The sequence below is a fragment of the Numida meleagris genome, chromosome Z (assembly GCF_002078875.1).
Source record: "Numida meleagris isolate 19003 breed g44 Domestic line chromosome Z, NumMel1.0, whole genome shotgun sequence".
Taxonomy (NCBI): Eukaryota; Metazoa; Chordata; class Aves; order Galliformes; family Numididae; genus Numida; species Numida meleagris.
Window position 1 is genome coordinate 22,054,753 of NC_034438.1, and position 17,565 is coordinate 22,072,317.

A 17,565-nucleotide genomic window follows, 5' to 3' on the forward strand; every position below is an offset into this window, starting at 1 on the left:
TGTGTTGAAATTTCAATTTGAATAAAAGTTAAGAAGGGGCAACTGTGTGAAAATGCTGGAGTGTGCATGTCAGAATCTAGTTTTTTGACAATATGTGTGGTTCCTTCTGCAGGATGATTAGACAATCATTTTTTGCACAAGGCAAAGGAATAAAAAAAAAACAAAACTGGACTTAGGAACAAAGTCTTATCTTTCATCTCTGCCTGTGTACCCGTGCTTTTTAAAATGATAAGCAATTAAGTGAACCAATTTGGGGTTATCTTACCGTCTTTGAAAATATGCATTTGTATCTTGGCCCTATAAAACCAAAAATGTTATTGAGCCCTTTTGTAATTTTTAGCAGTAAATAGGAGGCATTTCAGTTACCATCAGGAGCTACGTTATTCCTCTTCTGCTGCTGCGCAGTGCCATGTGTTTAGAAACATAGGTTACCATCTCCATTTGCAGTAGGCTGTCCTTTCACAATGGCGCTGCTTTAAATTATATGTACAACTGATAATTGTTCAAGCAGGCAAAGGCTAAAATTTGGAAAGTGAGTGATTTTTATAGGTAAAGTTAATGCATCAGCTGTAAAACATTAAAATCGTACTGAAGATATTTCAGATTTAATTGAGTAATGAAGTATAAGTGACTTTTGGTGGGTACGGTATTTTGTAGCATAGAGGGATTTGGATAGGGGGAGTGTTTGTGGGGTGACAATTTCAATGCTGTTTGACTGCTGAAAGGAGCACAAGCAGAACTAAAGGAACCCTGCTACCAGAAGCTCTCAATTGTTTCCAAAAAGTGGGAGGAAAATACCCGTCCCCTTCCTCTTTTCTGTGAATTAAATCTTGTGGCTTGTTTCTCCTCCCACTTTGGATTTATTTCCTTGTAAAGGTGTAGCTGGCAAAGAAGTTAACTTCAGTGGGCAAAGGAGAGCAGGCTCTTCAATTGCTGCACCATTCCTTAAGAAGTCGGATCTCCACCAAGTGCTAAGGCAAGGAGAATAGATCTGACCTGGACTGCTCCCTCTCTGGACAGTCCCTTTTCCCACCTGCCTGCATGAAGTGAGTAACCCTGACATGCTGGCAAACAACATGGATATGGAGAGATGTTTTCTCTACTATTTCCGCTTTACAGGAAATGGGTGAAATACCTCGCAGCTTCATTCTGAGGGTTTTCATGCAATACTTGTATTTGTGATCCAGAGTAGGAGGTGATGCTGTGGTTGCAAGAAGGCTATTTTGCTTGCACAGGGCTGATCTGAGAGACGCAGCTCTTTTCAAGGAAGATTTTGATTCTGTTTTATTTTTCTGCAGAAAGTGAGCCACTTCCTCTAGTTAGTTGTTTTTAGTGTGTTTCTTCAGTACTGCACTCAGCAGCAAGTTACACAGCCTATTTTATTTTACAATGGCCTTCTCGCTTACTTAGCTAAAATGAGAAAGTTACCCCTGCATTGACCACTTGTTGGCTGATGACAACTTTTACTTTGAATTTGGCTCCCCTCCCCCACCTGAAATCCCTGGCTCAGCAAATATTTGAACCTGCCCAAGTTAATCATGAAACTGAGATCTTTATCTCTGAGAGACATGCAAGCTACTGAGGGTGGTGGTTTCTTTTTTTTTTTTTTTTTTTTCCTTAACAGTACTAAAGTCAGGTTCACTTTTTAATGATGAACCAGAGTAAGTGGATACCTTCTGCAGAGCACAGAGCTGTAAGCAGTTAAGAAGAGGCAGAAGACTGGGATCTTCTTATTGCATATTGCAGTGTTTTTAGAGATGTTGGTGGAATAGTGGTTGGAAAGCAGTCTTCTTTTTCAGAATTATCTTCTGCTTCAGAGAAGTTTCCTCAAAGAAGTTTTTTGCTTTGCCTTTTTTTTTAAGAAAGATTTTTATAAGAGGAAGCCAATTTTTCAGGTTATTGGATTATCTTTTCAGGCTGTATTGCAAGGGCAAGCGTTTGCGATGCATAATTTACAAAGTAAGTGACTCTGAATTTCTTTGTGTTTTCTTCATCACCTTGTGGAAGTATTTTACTATAACTGATTACCAAGTAGAGATTTCATGGTCTCAAAATATGGGAATGAAGGTCTGGTACCTGCGGGTTACGCAGGGAAACTCCTGTCTGCCTCCTGTCTTCCCCTGCTCGCGAGCAAGCCTGCCCCAAGCTGAGCAGCAGCCTGCTCGTGCAGCACAGCAGTCTGAATTCAGCCAGTGCTGAACCCCGGGAGAAGTCATTTCTCCTGAAAGACTTCATTCAACAAAACAAAAAACGTTGCTAATCCCACATTTGACCTAAGTGCAGCAATGTAGTCTTTGCAGGAGATCTTTGCAACCTAATTTAAATAATTACCTTGGCAACTCAGTGTTTAGGTAGCAGGTGGGCAAACCTCAGAGCGCGGTGTCAGGACTTGTGTCTGGGATGAGTTCAAGTATCCTGTTTCACTTCAAAAATGGAAGGAATCTTTGGAGCATGTCTACCTAAACAGGGAGGGGAGTCTGCTTCACAACGAATTTGAGCTCGTTAACAAGAAGCAAACTAGCATGCGTTTTTTTGTAACTGTTGGTCCTCCAGACATGTTCTGATGTGTTAACCCTTGTGTGAAGGGGGTGGGCTGGTGAGGGGAGCGGAGGGAGGGGAGATATGTGTGAAATGCTCTGGAGGGGTAGAAATTGTGTTAATTTTTTAATGGGTATTTGTGAGATAGAGCATGTTTCAGCTGCAGCAGGATTCCTTATGATGAGGCACAGATAGTTGCTACAGTTACCCTTTGTTGTGGTTATTTTTGGTATCTGGTTTTCTGCTGCCGTAGAGGATAGTGAGTATGAAGCATTCGGATTGCTTTCCATTGCGCTCTGCTCTGGAATCAATAGTCTGCTCTGTGCGTGTTTCCCGACGGGGTCTGACACAGCGGCAGTCGGTGGTGGGGGGTTAGGAAGCATATTTCTGAGCAGTAGAAGTACACGGGTGGTGCAAACTCAAGTTTGGAAGAAGACGCTGACAAGGACTCTTGAAAACAGTTAACTTGATAAATATCTCAGCGAGAACAGGATAGAGAAACTGTGTGAAAAGGTAAACTGAGTCCTGCTGTATCCTGGCAGACAGGCATTTTATATTCAGCAAAATCATTTTTCAAGATCTCAACTCAGTTTTGGCTTTCTTCGATAGTGTAGGAGAGTCTGGTGTAACATAAGGTTACAATATTTGATGTTTAGGTTTCGAAATGAGTTAGTCCAGATCAATTGGAATTGTATTTTATTATAAAGTGATACTGGGGGGAGGCATCTATTGCAGTGCGTCCACTTTATATAGCAATGCTAGGAGTATCAGATCTGTGTGCCTGTTAAAATACAGAAATCTGTACAGTTTAAAAACCTAATCCATATTTCATTATGTGGATAAATACACGCATAAGTGCGTGTGTTTGTAATGGGCACATGATGGATACAGACACACACAAACACACATGCAGAGTCATGCTCTTACTTCCTTCCTCATCATTAACATGTACAGAAACCCTCCAAAGCTTTTTCGGCGATAAACTTCAGGCATCTGAGTAGGAGAATGAATCTAAGAAGTGACCTACCTATCCATAAAGGGAGCTGCACTGTGTGTGAGCGTGCATGTGTTGTGTGCGCGTGTGTATGAGAGCTACGTGCTGCAGCATATCAGCCTTTTGTCATTCTGCCAGCCTTGGACTGTACCATGCTGCAAAGTCAGGAAAATGAAATGGAAACAAGGGTGTGCGAGGAGAGCCCGCTCGGTCTTTTTGCTTGTAATACCAGGTTTATATTGCAGTTCTGCTAAATGCAGGTTCTTTCTGAAACTGAAATTGTTTTAAGATTAATGTAGAACAAAATGATGAAACAGGAGTGGTCTGGTGACATTATTTTGACATGATTGGCTGAGGATTATGATGTAATAGGTTACAGTGCAGCCCCTTATAGGTTTTAAAATGAATTCCAAGGCACCATTACAAAGAGAGCCTGACTCTTTCCTTGTATCTGAGCTTACTCAGTGAAACTCATACAAATGTACAATACTGTTTGGAATATGGAAGAACTGGATATAGAATATCCTAAGACAGATATAAACTGTGGCACAGACTTGATGTTTTACATAGAAATGGATCCACCAGGTAAAACTGCAGTCTTATTATGGAAGACTTAATTCTTTTTGGTCTTTATGGTAGCTGCTGAAAAAATCTTAGTAGATATGTGGGATTTATTTACATTGTCATTGATACAAATACTTTTTCCTTTTTTTCTGTAATAAGAATTAAATTGTGTTTTAGTGCATGGTTATAGTAACTAGAATCATAACCTGTAGAAATACCTGCCTGCTTACTTAATTGAATTTTTCTGAATTGACTGTTTCTGTTTTGATTTTTTTTTGTCTGTTGTTAAAAATTTTGTTTCTTTTATAATTATTTTTTGCTATATTTGTTCTACACTGTGGCTAAAAAGAGATGCTGTAATAACATTTTTATTTTCTGAAGCACTGATTACAAACTGTTGGTTTGGATTGTTTTAGGAAGAACAGATTTTAAAATCTAATAATATTAATTGAATATTTGATATCACATAATCTTTTCATATCATATAAAAATGCTGTGCTCTCTTTATTTCCATTGCATCCTCTTCTGTAGCTGGTCATAATATACATTCAGGGATGTTCGTAATGAGTGTTGTACTTACTAAGAAACTAAAAGAGCTGGGATGATTTTTTATTCCTGACCCCAGTACAGTCCCCCTTGCTAGTAAGTCAGGAGTGCTGCAGTGTCTTCCTCTGGCACCCACATATGCATCTTTGACATTGAGAAAAGGGGATGTGGTTTTTAATCAGCCCTGGCATTTGGAAGACAATTTATTCTGAAGAATACTAAGATTAACACAAGGGATATTTGGGTCACAGATGGGTTTCGTAAAGTGTTTTTTGGCAAATCATTGTACAGAATGCAGAGAATCATGGAAATCCAGTTCATAATATTAAAACATACTGTACTACTGTGGGGTTTGCATCTTTTATTACTCAGCTTCTAGGTGAGAAAAACAGCAGCATTACTGTAAGATCACTACATAGGAGAAAAGAAAATCAATTTCTGCATGTTTTATTATTTATTGTTGCCGAAGATAGTGGAAGAAGGTAAAAGCAAACTTCAGAATCTTTTTTTTCAAATGCTTTTATCACAGTGGGAAGAGATGAGGTGTTATATTTTGCTTAAAATACATTATTGCAAGACTAACATACTTTTTTTTTGAAACAATACATCTATCTTGTGAACTGTATTGTTTTCAGAAAAACATCTTCATTCCTTTGGTTACTTTTAAATAGCGCTGGAGGTGGAAAACTTCATTTCATAACTATTTATTTTCTCATTCATGTAATAATCTGTAATTTCAAGGGATATGTGGTCATGTTTTCAATGAGTTATAATGAACTTTTTCCCCCTTTATTTGTAGCACTGCCTCCTAAGCCACCGAAACCTAATACTGTAACTAACAACGGCATGAATAACAACATGTCATTACAAGATGCTGAATGGTACTGGGGAGATATATCAAGGTAAATCAGTTCAAGACATGTATTTCTCATGTTTGCCTTTATATTCTTGCTGTGTTATTCTTTGTGTATGTACTCTGCTTAAGTACAGAAAAATTACAGTAATAAGAGCTATTTTTAGGATATTTTCCAACACAATCATATCACAGTTGGTTTTATTCCAAACATGACTAAAAAGTTACTGGCAGTCCATTAGAATGTAATACATGAAATGATTTGGTGATTGTTCTGTTATTTTAAGATAGCTGCCTGAAATGCTAGCATAAAAGGACAACACTGAGAAATAAGAATTTTTTTTCTTGTCTTTCATCCAGAACCTTAACTGTAGGCACAACAGTTAACAAGCCAGACTAACAAGTGCTATGTATTAGCAACATTTTTAACTGTACTATATATAGGTACATTAGACCAGCACTGGCTGCTCCAATTGTGCAGGCTTGTATGAACAAGCAGAAGACCTCTGCAAGAATATAATTTTGTTTCAGCAGTGAGAGGACATAGAATATACTGTTTTTGTATCCCAGTTGTTCTCTAGTAATAGTAAATAAGCTATTAAATAACTGTCTGTATTTATATGGAGATCAAGAAGGCTTATAAAAAAGTTATTTTAAAACAGGAATTTAGAGCACATTGAGATGATAAAGGAGTGAGAAGTAACTGAAATGATTAGTTACTTTTGCTTTCATTTTAGAGAAGAAGTGAATGAGAAACTTCGGGACACTGCTGATGGTACCTTCTTGGTACGAGATGCTTCAACCAAAATGCATGGCGACTACACACTTACTCTAAGGTAAGATAGTTATGCTAGGTCTGTAATACCTGACAGCAAAATGCGGTACTGCATTGAAAATACAGTGTTCTTTAGGAAACAGAACTGCAACTATGCCTGACTTTCTAACAAACTTTTATTTGCAGGAAAGGAGGAAATAACAAATTAATCAAAATATTTCACCGAGATGGTAAATACGGCTTTTCTGACCCGCTGACTTTCAACTCTGTGGTTGAGCTCATAAACCACTACCGGAATGAATCTCTAGCTCAGTACAATCCCAAACTGGATGTAAAATTACTGTATCCAGTGTCTAAGTACCAGCAGGTAATTTGGTCTGTTTTCTTTGTGTTCCACTTAAATACAGAGAAATTATTGCAGACTGGGGAGCCATTTGTTACAAAGAATTTCAGCTCCGTTAATACTTGAAAAAATAAAATGAGTATGAAAGTGAGTATTTTTGTTTAAAACTAACTCCAGAAACTGCTTGTAAATAATTAAAACTTCAAATACTGCAGATACATTATTATTAAGAAATAAACTTAGGTTAATAAATAGCCCACTCATTGCAGATGAAATACATCATTTTTAGTATAAACTGCACACTTGTAAAGCAAAACTGCTTTTTGTCATTAATTTCATTTGCATTTGCATATTGTGCATATAGTGTATCTTATCTCTGTGCTGATAAAAGAAGAGGTGTCACATTTACCATGTAATATTTGGATATTTTTAAGCAGTTCTGAAAATCCGTGCAGTGTATTGTTGATCTATGGAATACCTTCTATTCCCAGGATCAAGTTGTAAAAGAGGATAGCATTGAAGCGGTGGGTAAGAAATTACATGAGTATAATACCCAGTTCCAAGAAAAAAGCCGAGAATACGATAGACTCTATGAAGACTACACGAGGACATCTCAGGTAAGACAGATTTGAAACCAAAAGACTTATATGTATTGAGAAGAATGTTACTGTAAATTCATTCTGCCGTCTTCTTCCTTCCTTCTCCTCCCTTCCACCATCTTTTTCCCAAAAACAGGAAAACAATATACCTGATGTGCTTGCTTAGTTTAGTGGAATTGCTTACTTGTATTTGAACAGTCACCACCTGCAACCTAACACTATGCTCAAGACTGACACATGCATCCAAAGCAATCACAAAGCTACTCTGATTTACCAACACTTCTGCATACTGTCTTCTTCTGTCCAAGTTAAGGTTTTCAAGACGTGTTTGCAAGGAAGCATTCTGTTTTATCACTGGGTTTGAAAAGATCTGGTTTCACCTCTGCAGGCTGCAGGGATGGCGTGTAAATACATTGCTGGAATGAAAAGCCGCCTCTACCCTCCTTTCATTTTAACCAACTGTTAGCCAAGTCTTGAAGCATCAGTGAATTACTGCTGTTTTACACCACTGGAATCCAGACTGCTCCTTAAAGTTAGCAGAAAATAAGACTGAAAGTAATAGAAGAAAGGTGGAGATCTGCAAGCAACTTTCATTTAATCACTTCAAAGACTCAGCTATTGACTAGCTATGCAGAGGCAGGAGGATGGACCAGATGAATTCTGGAGACCTGTCCATTTCACTGGCTTGTAATTTTTTTGTTTCAGAAAGTCAGCTGTTCTTCTGAGGACTTTAGCTTGATGGAAAGGGAAAAATGAATTGCCATAGGGTTTTAATCCTCAAAAATTAAACTTATTTATACAAAACAGAGATTGCAGCTAACTCTTTGTGTAGCAGTTTTTCTTTCCTGGAAAGCCTCATTGTGATAGCCTTTTGCACAGGTCTGATTTCTCTATTTTGTACTGCAGACAGGATGCGTTCTGGTAATTGGATATTGAAGTCATTGTTAAAACATGCTCAAGTGTTTCTATGATACAAGCCAATAAATTATTCCTCTGTTTGATAACAACTATAATTTAAACAACTATTTTATTTTCAGGAAATTCAAATGAAAAGAACAGCTATTGAAGCATTTAATGAAACAATAAAAATATTTGAAGAGCAGTGCCAGACACAAGAGAGATACAGTAAGGAATACATTGAAAAATTTAAACGAGAAGGAAATGAAAAAGAAATACAAAGGTCAGTATTCGTATTTGCATTGCAAATTTTACGATTTTATAGAAAGAAATGTTGTCAAGTATAGCTCTGCCTAAAACTAAAGCAAGATGGCAAAGTTAAAGTAGTTCAGTTGTAAGCAAAGAAGACTTCAAATGGGGTAGATGTGAAATTGCAAAGCATGAAGCTACATTTAGAGAAATGATCTGTTCTTTTAAATGTCTTGATGAGAAAACAGCAGGTATAAAGATCAAAAGAAAACATAATGAGAATATAACCTACCACATTATTCTGTTCAGAATTATGCACAACTATGAAAAACTGAAGTCTCGAATAAGTGAAATTGTGGACAGCAGGCGTAGATTAGAGGAGGACTTAAAGAAGCAAGCAGCTGAATATAGAGAGATAGACAAGCGAATGAACAGCATTAAGCCAGACCTCATACAGCTGAGGAAGACAAGAGACCAGTACTTGATGTAAGTATCATTGTGAATTAACAAAAACCTTTCTTTAACTGGCATCCAATTTCTGCAACTAGTAATTAATTTTATTTGCAATTTTTGTCCAGGTGGCTGACTCAAAAAGGTGTTCGGCAAAAGAAGCTAAATGAGTGGCTTGGAAATGAAAATACAGAAGAGTGAGTATTCTGAGATTTAAATATTCCTGGTGTTTCAAATCATCTTGCACAAAAGTGAGGTAGAATATATTTGATTCCAGGACCACAAAAAGGGAATCTCAAGCTTAGGTGTCTTATAACAGTGTACACAGTTAACACATGGAAGCAGACCTAATGCAAGTATTCAAAAGGACTCTCTCTCAGACCCTACTTTGCCATTATTCATGGAAGTTCGTAATCAGGTTACCATAGCAAAGCACAAGAACTTAACCTGTGTCACTATTCTTATGAACGAAGTGAAGATTATAAAGTGTTAGTATCTTGGAGGGATGTCATATGGATGGGTAAATTGTTCAGAAGGTCTTTTAGGTGCAGACACAGTTTCCAAACTGCAGTTGTTGATACTATGGTGTTATCCTATATTAGATAACATCAAAATAGTAAGTGAGATTGTTTAAAGAACACATTCATTTCCTTTATCTCTGACTGTCCTTGTCAGTGAATCTGTTAAGTACTCAGATTTCTGCTGACACATTAAATTTTTAGACTTTGACTTTTCTTCTGAAGTTGCAAAGCAGAGAAAATGAGTGTAATAAGCAGTAGTAAAAATAGGAATCTTTCTAGGTGCTGAAAATAGAGCTGAACGCATTAGAGTATCTTTCTGGACGAAGGAGTATGATGGGACAAGAATGCTGGATGGAGAGTCATCTGAAACAAAGCTCTTCTTTCTCAAAGAATTGTATCTGTGTGAGATTGCTGATCTTGGTAGACTACTTGGAGATTCTTCAGAAAGACTGATTGTAAACTGAGTGGGAGAGGCAGAGCCCACCACTGCAGGCTTCTGGCAAATAGGCAGCTCTTGAACTGTAGAATATCGAAGTGGTGGTGTCCACATAGCTGAAGCAGAGGAATCTTCTTTCATGATGGATTTAGCTCAGAGAATTCTGTAAAAGTCTGAGTCAGCTTTGTAGAGGTGACTGTTTTGGTAGAGAAGGTCCTACATTACATGTTTACTTCATAATCTGGTTATAAGAAAAGAGAACCTTCTACAAGTTAACCCTTTCCACAAAGCCATCTTTCATATGAATAATGACAGATTCTACTTGTACTACTGATTGTATCTTTCACAAGCAGCAGATGTAATCAATACATTGCATGATTATTCACTGCTGACCAAGTGTTCTGATCTTCGGAAATAAAGCTGACTCCATGAGTACTGATTTCACTGGGCTTGCTGTTTACCAAAACATGGGGCAATGGTAGAGGTACTGAAGTGCCCGCAGTATATTCTGAAAGATAAAACAGCATCTTTTTTATGTCCTTCTTCAGATCCACATGAGTATTTTTAAAAGAAACAAGGGGCCATAAGTTTTATTTTTATTCAGCGAGTCAAATGTTGCAGTATTACATGATTTACACCCCTAGTTCTGTCTGGGAGGCAACCTGCTAACCAGCAAATTAGTGTTTTCCCCAGTAATATGAAAGGACGTCTATCTTATTCCTGCAACATGTTGCATGTAGCTCTGTAACATGTTCCACAAATATATTTTGTCGTATTTTGACAGCCAATACTCTATGGTGGATGATGATGAAGACTTGCCTCATCATGATGAGAGAACATGGAATGTGGGAAATATCAATAGAAGCCAAGCTGAAAATCTCCTGCGGGGAAAGCGAGATGGAACATTCCTTGTTCGAGAGAGCAGCAAACAAGGCTGCTATGCCTGCTCTGTTGTGTATGTACTCTATTCTGTGAATGATGTAAACAACCTTTGAGGCAGCTCAAATGCTGAGCCTTGAGCAAGGGGCAGATATACATTTGCATATGCATTGTTTCCATTGTGTCTTTAGGCTTAGAAGATGATCAGCAAGTCTTGAGGCCGTGAAGAAAAGAACACAGGGCACAGAATAACTCGTTTATCTGCAGCTACAAAATCCTGCCTCTTGTCTCCCTAAAGTAGCACAGCACCTGGGAATTTGGGTTAAACCTAGGCTTTTACCATTATCCTACAACAGAAGACAAGAGTGCTATGTAGTGATGAGCATTTTCAGGTTTCTTGCTAACACCTTATTTTCTAGCATAATTTTACTGTATTGAGAAACTAAAACAGGTTGTTTCTTTTCTTCTTTAGGGTGGATGGAGAAGTGAAGCACTGTGTGATAAACAAAACACCTACTGGGTATGGATTTGCAGAGCCATATAACTTGTACAACTCTCTCAAAGAACTGGTGCTACATTATCAACACACATCACTCGTGCAGCACAATGACTCTCTCAATGTCACACTAGCCTACCCAGTATATGCACAGCAGAGGCGATGAAGATCTTAATACTCTGGGTTGTTTGGTTTTTTTCTAAAGAAGAGATTTGACAACATTGAGGCCTCTGGAGAGAGAAGGCTCCTTTCAGCCTTACTCAAGAATTTGAGCTGCAGTGTAAAAGCTATCTGTCTTCAGATGGGACTAGAGCTTTCCTTCACAACTGCAGTGGGAGAGATCACAGTGTTGAGCTGTGAATGTATGTTTCTAATCTGAAGTGCTTTTTTTTTTTTTTTTTTTTTTTTCCAATTGAGAAATGGAAAACACAGGAGTGAGAAATCCTAACCTGATCTCCCTGCAGGGACATAGAGGCCTTTAACCATGGTGCTTGTTTACGACCACTTCTGAAGCTTTACCAGCTAGAACATTGGATTCTGCAGACACAAGGTTTAAGAGGTCTTTTCATTCAGTTATTGGAATTTCTTGGTCATGACCTGGCTTGGATTTGGTATTGCTGCACTCAGTGGATCCAGACACACAGCATTGTGGATTTTTTGGTTTCTGGTGAATGACATGTAGCAGAATGGCACTTTCATTTATAAGGGACACTTTAAAGGACTTCAGTTACAGTATGCTGTTAGGAGAAATCGTGATAGTGAAGTGCCAGAAAGTGTTTTGCTTAGATGTTTAAAAATCCTGTTTTAAGAAAACAGGACTTTCAATGGCATACAGTCTATAATAGTGTACATAGTATTGGATGGCTAACTATCATTGATGGAAACTATCAATACCAAACTGCTTCTCTTTTCCTCTTTCTGTTCGCTGAAAGCTGAATTCTTAGACCATGCTATGCAATACTGAGTTTTCTTTAGGCTGTAGTCTTCTCTTGAGCATGTCTGCAGGTTAAGCTTGTTTTTCTTTCTTCTTTCCTTGCCTTCTTTTTACTTCCTTTTTTTTTTTTTTTGCCTGATGATATATATTTTTTTTAATGTACAGGAAGCCACCCAGAGTTGGCTTCACAATTAAAACTATGAAATATTTTACAGTTTTCTTTGTACAGAATATTGAGCTACTAGCTCCAAGTTTTAAAAGTTCGTAATTTTTTTCTGGTGTTTTTTTTTTGTTTTTTTTTTTGACTAAATATTTTGTTGGGCAGTGCCTGATAAGCTTCAAAGCTGGTTTATTCAATAAAAAATATATGAACCTTACAAAATATCATGGACTCCAACAATATTGTTTCAGAGATACCTTTAGAATACGGTACCACGCTGTTTGCTTTTTGAAGCATTTTGAACTTCTGTCATGATTGTCTTTGTATTTAGAAGATGAAAAATTGTGTATCCTTCTCTGATAATGACTGCAGAAAAACAGGAAAATTTGGCTACTGGGTTAGATAGGTTGGATTTCAGAATGAAATCATGCTTCGTAGTAAATAAATGACATCTTGATCTACTGTGGCAGAATTTTTATCAGCACATCAAGGTATTTTCATTTCATATGAAGGAAGTTTCTTTCAACTGTTGCCAGAGTTTGTTTTTTGTAGTAGTATTCTGAAAAAAAGTTCCCGTCTTTAGGTAGAACAATTGGATACAACATAGAGCAAATTACAACTGGAAAACACCTTTTTTGAAAATGATAAGGCTTTCCTAATAAACACTCTGGATTTGTTTTCATAACTTTGTAGACTGAGGGAATATCAAAGTGAACACTTTCATAATTTCAAACTCCAGAGATTTTCAGAATTATGGTTCAGTTAAAGGAAACAAAAAAAAAAAAATCCCACTAAAATAAACTTATTAGTAATTCTGGGGCAATTCAGTGTGGATGGTTTGCAGTGGCCACTTTTCGCCATGATCATTGCAGAAATTCACTTATTGCAAATTGATAAAGTAATTAATTTCAAATAAATAATGGAAAAGTTTTGACTAGGTGAGAATATGAACTTATTCTTCTCCAAATATACAAAGGGAAAATCCATTGCTATTTAAGGGACTTGCACAAGAGTGAGTTCCATGGAGTTGTCTCATAATTGCTCTGCTTTAGTGATACATGTGGATTGATTCCAAGTATGCAGTGCTTCTTAAGCTGTTGGAAATAATAAGAAATTTGCAAGTCTCCAGTAGTTTTTTATTGTCTTTTATTTTTTTACATTATCCCTTCATTTATGAGGTTGTAAATCTTTTATTTTTATTTGGATTTTGTGCTTTTTTTGGTAGGTTGTCTTTGCTTTCCTATAGGTGTATTTTCTTGCTAGAATCTATATCAGGAAACAAGATTCAACCAACATTCATGTTTCGGGATAGTTACCATTTGCAAAATTATTCTGATTTTTTTTTTCTCAATAGAATTTTAGTCTTCATCCTTCCCTTCCGTATTCCACTCTCCTTTCAGGCCTCTCAGAAGAGAACCATGTAAATTTGGTATTCAGATAACTGTTTTTTACTATGAAAAACACCAACAATTGCGCTAGCATGACAGTCATACTACTGGGCTTGAAGTTACAAATTAGCTCAATATACAACTTAACACTTGTAGCAGTCCAAGGTATTCTTCAGACATATATTAATTTTTGGATGTTAAATATTTTATGAGTAAAATTGTATTTTTTTCTCTATAAGCAAAATATATGTAATCTGAATGGATGTTTCACTTTGTATTTCTCAAGAAATTTCATGGTAGTTAAGGCATTTGGATCTAATTTTCCTCATGTTAAGTAAACCTCTGCTGTGTCAGTGGGCCACATCCTTAGCATGCCCAGCCCAGTATGGGATGTCATTTGTTCCTGTCGTGCTGTACTACTTCACTTCATCTGTGGTTCTAGCAGAGAAAAAATAGTGTGCGTGCAAATTTGGCACTTGCTTTTATTGCACAAGCAACAATGAGAAATAAGCACTATGTTGTGGGGATAAATGCTTAGGGCTTCGTTAAGGGAAGTTCTGCCTACACAGGGTCTGTGCAATTCACAAGGATCACTTGCGCCCTCAAAGTGGGCACGAGTGGGATTTCTTTGGTACCTAGGTATTGTGTGGCCTCTGTATTTCCCTCCCTCCTTAATGCACAGAGCTGCATCCTGCCAAAGGCCCTATTCACTGCAGAGTTTGTCCTTAATGTACCATGCTGTTCACTCCAGTTTTGATCTCAAACTAATAAACAGGAAAAAAAAAAAAAAAAAAAAAGCATGTGGATATAACTGAAGAAACACATTGCTTTTCTGTGTTTCTACTGACGTGTACTTTTTTCACCGGATGTGATTGAAGGGTGGGAATTGTTTTGGTTCTGTTTTTTTTGGTTGTTTGGGGAATTTTTAATTTCATTTTAAATCCCTGAATTACGCTGCACTGCAGCAGCAGTTGTGCAAGGGTTTTGAAAGGTATGAGGCAAAACACAGAGAACCAACACCCACAAGCAAAATTAGGAGTTTCTGTTTGGGGATATTGCATGTGTGCATCTTGTGCATATGCGCACACACTTGCTGTGTTTATATATGAATAGATCTCAGTATAGGTGCATTTTCACCAAATGTGATCATTTTGCTGAATTCAGTAAGTGATATCATTAATTTTGTGTAAGACACAAACGCACTAGACCTTTGTGGGTGCAGCATGTTTCCAAATACAGTTTCTGTGTTGTTGTTTTTTTCTAAAAAAAGCTTGTCTGTATAGTTCAGTTATCTAAAAAATCTTGTCAAGCAATCTGTAAAACCAAATCTTCAAATTTTCTATTTGGTGTCAGCTGTTCTGTAGTAAAGAAATGGCTTTGTCTTGTAATTGGCAATGAAATAATAATGCTTGGGAAAACATGCAGATGCTTCTAATGGGGAAAACTTATGCCGATTTTCACACAGTGCTTTTGCTATGCATGGTATTAAGTTGGGAAAGTGAATCCTGATAGTACTTTTTTCAGGGTCACTTTTAGAAATGGGCAGCTCAAAACACAATGCCTCCCATAGGACAGGGTTCCAAAATGCAACATTTTATGTAGAATTGTGTTATATTTGCTGAGCGGAAGGCTAAACTGGACTGGGGGAGTTGGTAACGTTACACTGCGCTTGTCCTAATGAGACTGCATTAGCTGCCCAAGATGCTGCTATTTTTTTTTTTATTCTTGTTTTTAAAAATAAAGCTCTGTTCTGTTAAATGTCTTTAGAACATTAAGATTTCTTTGTTTTAAAATGGTCTTCAAGGAGGTGGAGGGTAAAGTGGGTTGTAAACTGCCTTCACAAGGCAACAGTGAAAACATGCCTCCTTGAAATTCTGTTCAAGCTATAGAGTTGATGGAGCTGTGTCTCGTTTTTAAGTTGCTTTAAAAATTGTAATAAGTCTTCAAGCAGAATAAAGGTTGTTTTGAAAAAGCATTTCAGTTGTTGAGGTTTCAGTAAAGACTGAGATGTCTGTTTACCAGAACTGAATGAAGTAGTGACTAGCTCCAGAATAGTCTTGCGCCAAACTGATAGTTCTACTAGTTTCATACTCTTGCAAGAGCAGTGCATCTGCCTTTTACACTGCAAGTGAAGTTCTGTTTCTTCTGAAATTTGAATGAGAGTGGTTATTGATATCCATCAAGTTTAACAACCCTTTAGCTAGAGGTAGCTCACCACTTCATGCCTTCCCCTGGCTCTGAAACTAAGGTGACAATGAAGAAGAGGGAGAAGTTAGCGGGTGACAGGGCAAGAATGATTCCAGAGTATTGTTTCTTTCACTTATTGCTGAAATGTGGTGTTAGAATTTTTAAAGTACATTCATATCTTGCCTTTAGGAGAAGTCCCATGGGGAAGCCAAGCAGTCCCTCTAGAAGTATAAGGAGATTCCTGTTCCCAGCATTTCCACTCCAGAATCTGCCCACTTGCTGCTCACTGTAGTCACATAATAATAACCCCCGACTGAGGTATTCAGGTACCACAGGTGGAAATTACTAATTTTCACAATATAATCACTGGTCCTGGTAGTTTCTTATAAGAAACATAGATTAAAGGCCATACCAGATTTTCAGGCTACTTAATAGAAAGTGGGGTTAGATCTCTGATGAACACGTACATTGCAGTTTTTGTCAATTAGTAAGTTGATTCTTTTAAATAGACACCACACTTATCTTCTTCCTGCTCACAAAGCATATATTAAGCAACACAAGCTCTTCTGTAAGTCAGAGAGATCCACCTCTAAAAATAAGGTTATGGTCATGAATCACACATCCTCCGTCATCAGCTCCTCAGAGACATTATGATTGGTTGATCATAATCTGCAGAAATCTACAGACCAGTGGCTTTCTGGCCTCTATCATACGCCGTATAGAAATCACACTTGGCAGACTGAAAAAATAGTTCTCAAAAATGTCATTCTATTTTTGTTCTCTGCAGACAAACACACTCCCACTTCTCTCTGCTTTCTTCCTAAGTCTTGGTGGTCATTCTTCTTAAGGAATGTGAAAAACTGCTTAAATTTATCTTTGTGCAGCTACAAGTTGGTGTAATTTTTTAAAAGGCTTGGGAAATCACATGAAGTCCCAAGGGCAGGTAACTTCTCACAGGTCCCTTGGAGTCAAAGTGAGATGAGGAGATTTTAGACTTCTTGCTGCTGACTTCTGTCCTCTGAAGGAACAGGTGATGCCTCCTCCCCCCTCAGAAGGAACATGGGACCAACAAAGACCCCTACAGCTGTCTGTGGGGATTCAGGCACAAAATGGCAGGCATGAGTGGAGCTTTCTGGCACAGCCCCATGTGCTGTGAGGGCCACCTGCAATTGCAGCTCTCCTTTACATCTCCACAGGGAAGGACACCTCTGTTTTGCAGGGGTGCTCAGAGGGACCCTGACATCTGTGGAGTGTAATTAGCATGTTCCTGTTGGGTATTACATTGAGGAGACAGCTGGTGTTTACAATGGCCTACCATGTCCTGTACAAGTCCAAACAGGGCTGCCTCTGCTTCTACCTGGGAAACAAGTTGGCTCCCTTCATCTTCCTGCCCTCCATGTCTTCAGTGCCCAAGGCTGAGACTGGCCCCAGCCAGCACGGTGGCTAGGCCAGCCCCACAGAGGGTGCCCTCAGTTAGAGGGTGGAAATTAAGAAAACTAAATGGAGGTCTTGCCAGCATCCCTGGTTGGAAATGAGGAAGAAAAGCACTAGTTCTGCTTTGCCTGCTGGGACATGGGGTCAGGCACACTTCCAGCCAGAGCAAGGTTGTACAAAAGTCACTAGCCCCTTGCTTAATGCAGCTGAAAAAAAGAAGCATTAACTATGGGAGCTTAGCAGAGGACATGGCTCTGGCCTGTCTTCCTTTCTTTTCTTTCTTCCTCTTTCTTTCATTTTCTTTCCTTCTTTCTTTCTTTTT

General features: G+C 38.0%; 1 protein-coding gene across 5 annotated transcripts in view; it reads left to right on the top strand.

Moving 5' to 3' along the window:
- The window catches only part of PIK3R1 (phosphoinositide-3-kinase regulatory subunit 1), a 57,620-nt gene extending 42,023 nt beyond the window's left edge, over window positions 1-15,597 (top strand). For 2 of the 5 annotated variants that reach the window (XM_021380219.1, XM_021380218.1), the window contains 9 exons: window positions 5,442-5,544; window positions 6,233-6,331; window positions 6,457-6,637; window positions 7,105-7,230; window positions 8,250-8,392; window positions 8,668-8,844; window positions 8,937-9,005; window positions 10,550-10,720; window positions 11,117-15,597. In XM_021380219.1, the coding sequence (XP_021235894.1) occupies window positions 5,442-5,544; window positions 6,233-6,331; window positions 6,457-6,637; window positions 7,105-7,230; window positions 8,250-8,392; window positions 8,668-8,844; window positions 8,937-9,005; window positions 10,550-10,720; window positions 11,117-11,306 (1,259 nt within the window). In that variant the 3' untranslated portion in view covers window positions 11,307-15,597. Of the gene's footprint in view, window positions 1-1,609; window positions 1,960-2,015; window positions 4,118-5,441; window positions 5,545-6,232; window positions 6,332-6,456; window positions 6,638-7,104; window positions 7,231-8,249; window positions 8,393-8,667; window positions 8,845-8,936; window positions 9,006-9,608; window positions 10,198-10,549; window positions 10,721-11,116 lie in introns of those variants that run through there. The other 3 variants (XM_021380222.1, XM_021380221.1, XM_021380220.1) reach the window with 3 other exon arrangements.